Here is a 1,294-nt window from a genome sequence, read left to right as displayed (position 1 = left end):
AAAAAACCTTGAGGAACCCCCAAAAAACCACCGATGGAGGTGGGGCTTGATCTCCACTTACCCCAACTCCCGGAAGGGCACCTCGAACTCCAGCTCCTCCTTGGTGAGAGCTTCCACCTTCTCGATGAAGTTCTTGAAGGCCGTCTTCAGCTTGTGGCGCATCTCCCGTTCCATCTTTGGGAAGGGGGGGGTGGGGGGAAGGGGATAAAACGGGGGGTCACCCCCCAAATCGTGGTGGCACCCCCAAAACCAAAAACTCCAAAAAAACCTTCTCAAGGACTTTGGTCCTTCAAGCCACCTGCTCGGCGTAGAGGTCATCGCGGTCGTGCATGTGTTGGTGTTTGCCCAGGTCGGTGGTGATCTCGCCGACCTCCGTGTAGAACTGGACGTCCGTGTGACGTTTCTTCCCAAACATGATGGCGTTCTGGGGACACCCCAAGATGTCACCCCCATCTTTCCTCCACCACCCCCCCCAAAAAAAAAAAAAAAAGCCACCCGTTGTCCCCAGAAGAAGACCTTGAGGTGGAAATGGAGGACGATGATCATCTCCCCGTCGCAAGGTTGGAAGACGGCGTGTTTGATGTTGTTGTAGAGGATGTCCACCTTGTCTCCGCGTACCGAGGTGAAGCGGAAACCTGGGGTGGGGACAATTGGAGGGTGACATCTCCATCTCACCCCACCCAAGATCTCCAGAAGGTCCAACCTCAAGTCCGTACCGTTGACGTGAGCTTCTAAAGAACCTTGCATCCTCTTCTGGGCGATGTTGGGACGGATGTAGAGGTCCTTCAACTTGGGATTGCTCCGGTTGAGGTTGATGACCAACGAGTCTTGTTTGACGATACCCTGGAGAAGATCACGGAGAAGTTTTGGGGAGTCCCTCAGGAGAACCCCAAAAAGACCTTCGGGATGGTCCTCACCTCCTTCTCCTTCTCCTCGGCTTCTCGGGTCTTGTAGCGTTTCTGGACCTCCTTGATGATGCGAAAAGCGTTTTGAAGGTTGAGGGCCGGCACCGTCTGCTCGCCCGGGGTCTTCATGTTGGAGGCGCGATAGGTGCTACGAGAAGAAGTCGGGGGGACCTCGAGGACCTCCCCCCAAAAACCCCCCCAAAAAAAAACCCCAAAGGTCCCCATCGTGGTGGCTCACATCTCCTTGACGAAGGTGGCCTCGGGGTTGGGGAAGATGTTGCCCTCGTTGCGTCCCAAGGCGCTGCCCGGGCAGTAGAAGTTGATGCGGAGGTAGGTGTAGTCCCCTTCCACCGACATGCTGATGTTCTACAAGAGAAGAAGTCGGGGGG

The 1,294-nt window shown here is 55.7% G+C and overlaps 1 protein-coding gene across 1 annotated transcript; it reads right to left on the bottom strand.

Moving 5' to 3' along the window:
• Positions 1 to 61: 61 nt before the first annotated feature.
• Positions 62 to 1,271, bottom strand: LOC104074905 (FACT complex subunit SPT16; the record flags this gene model as incomplete). Its single annotated transcript, XM_009575204.1, has 6 exons — positions 62 to 174; positions 299 to 424; positions 517 to 635; positions 717 to 843; positions 918 to 1,053; positions 1,144 to 1,271. Coding segments are annotated over 6 exons (749 nt in total), but the record flags the coding sequence as incomplete, so codon positions are not given.
• Between the last annotated feature and the right edge of the window lie 23 nt (positions 1,272 to 1,294).

Source organism: Fulmarus glacialis, unplaced genomic scaffold (assembly GCF_000690835.1).
Source record: "Fulmarus glacialis isolate BGI_N327 unplaced genomic scaffold, ASM69083v1 scaffold14103, whole genome shotgun sequence".
Lineage (NCBI taxonomy): Eukaryota > Metazoa > Chordata > Aves > Procellariiformes > Procellariidae > Fulmarus > Fulmarus glacialis.
Note: the sequence above shows the minus strand (reverse complement) of the source record. Positions and strands in the feature narration are given on the sequence as shown.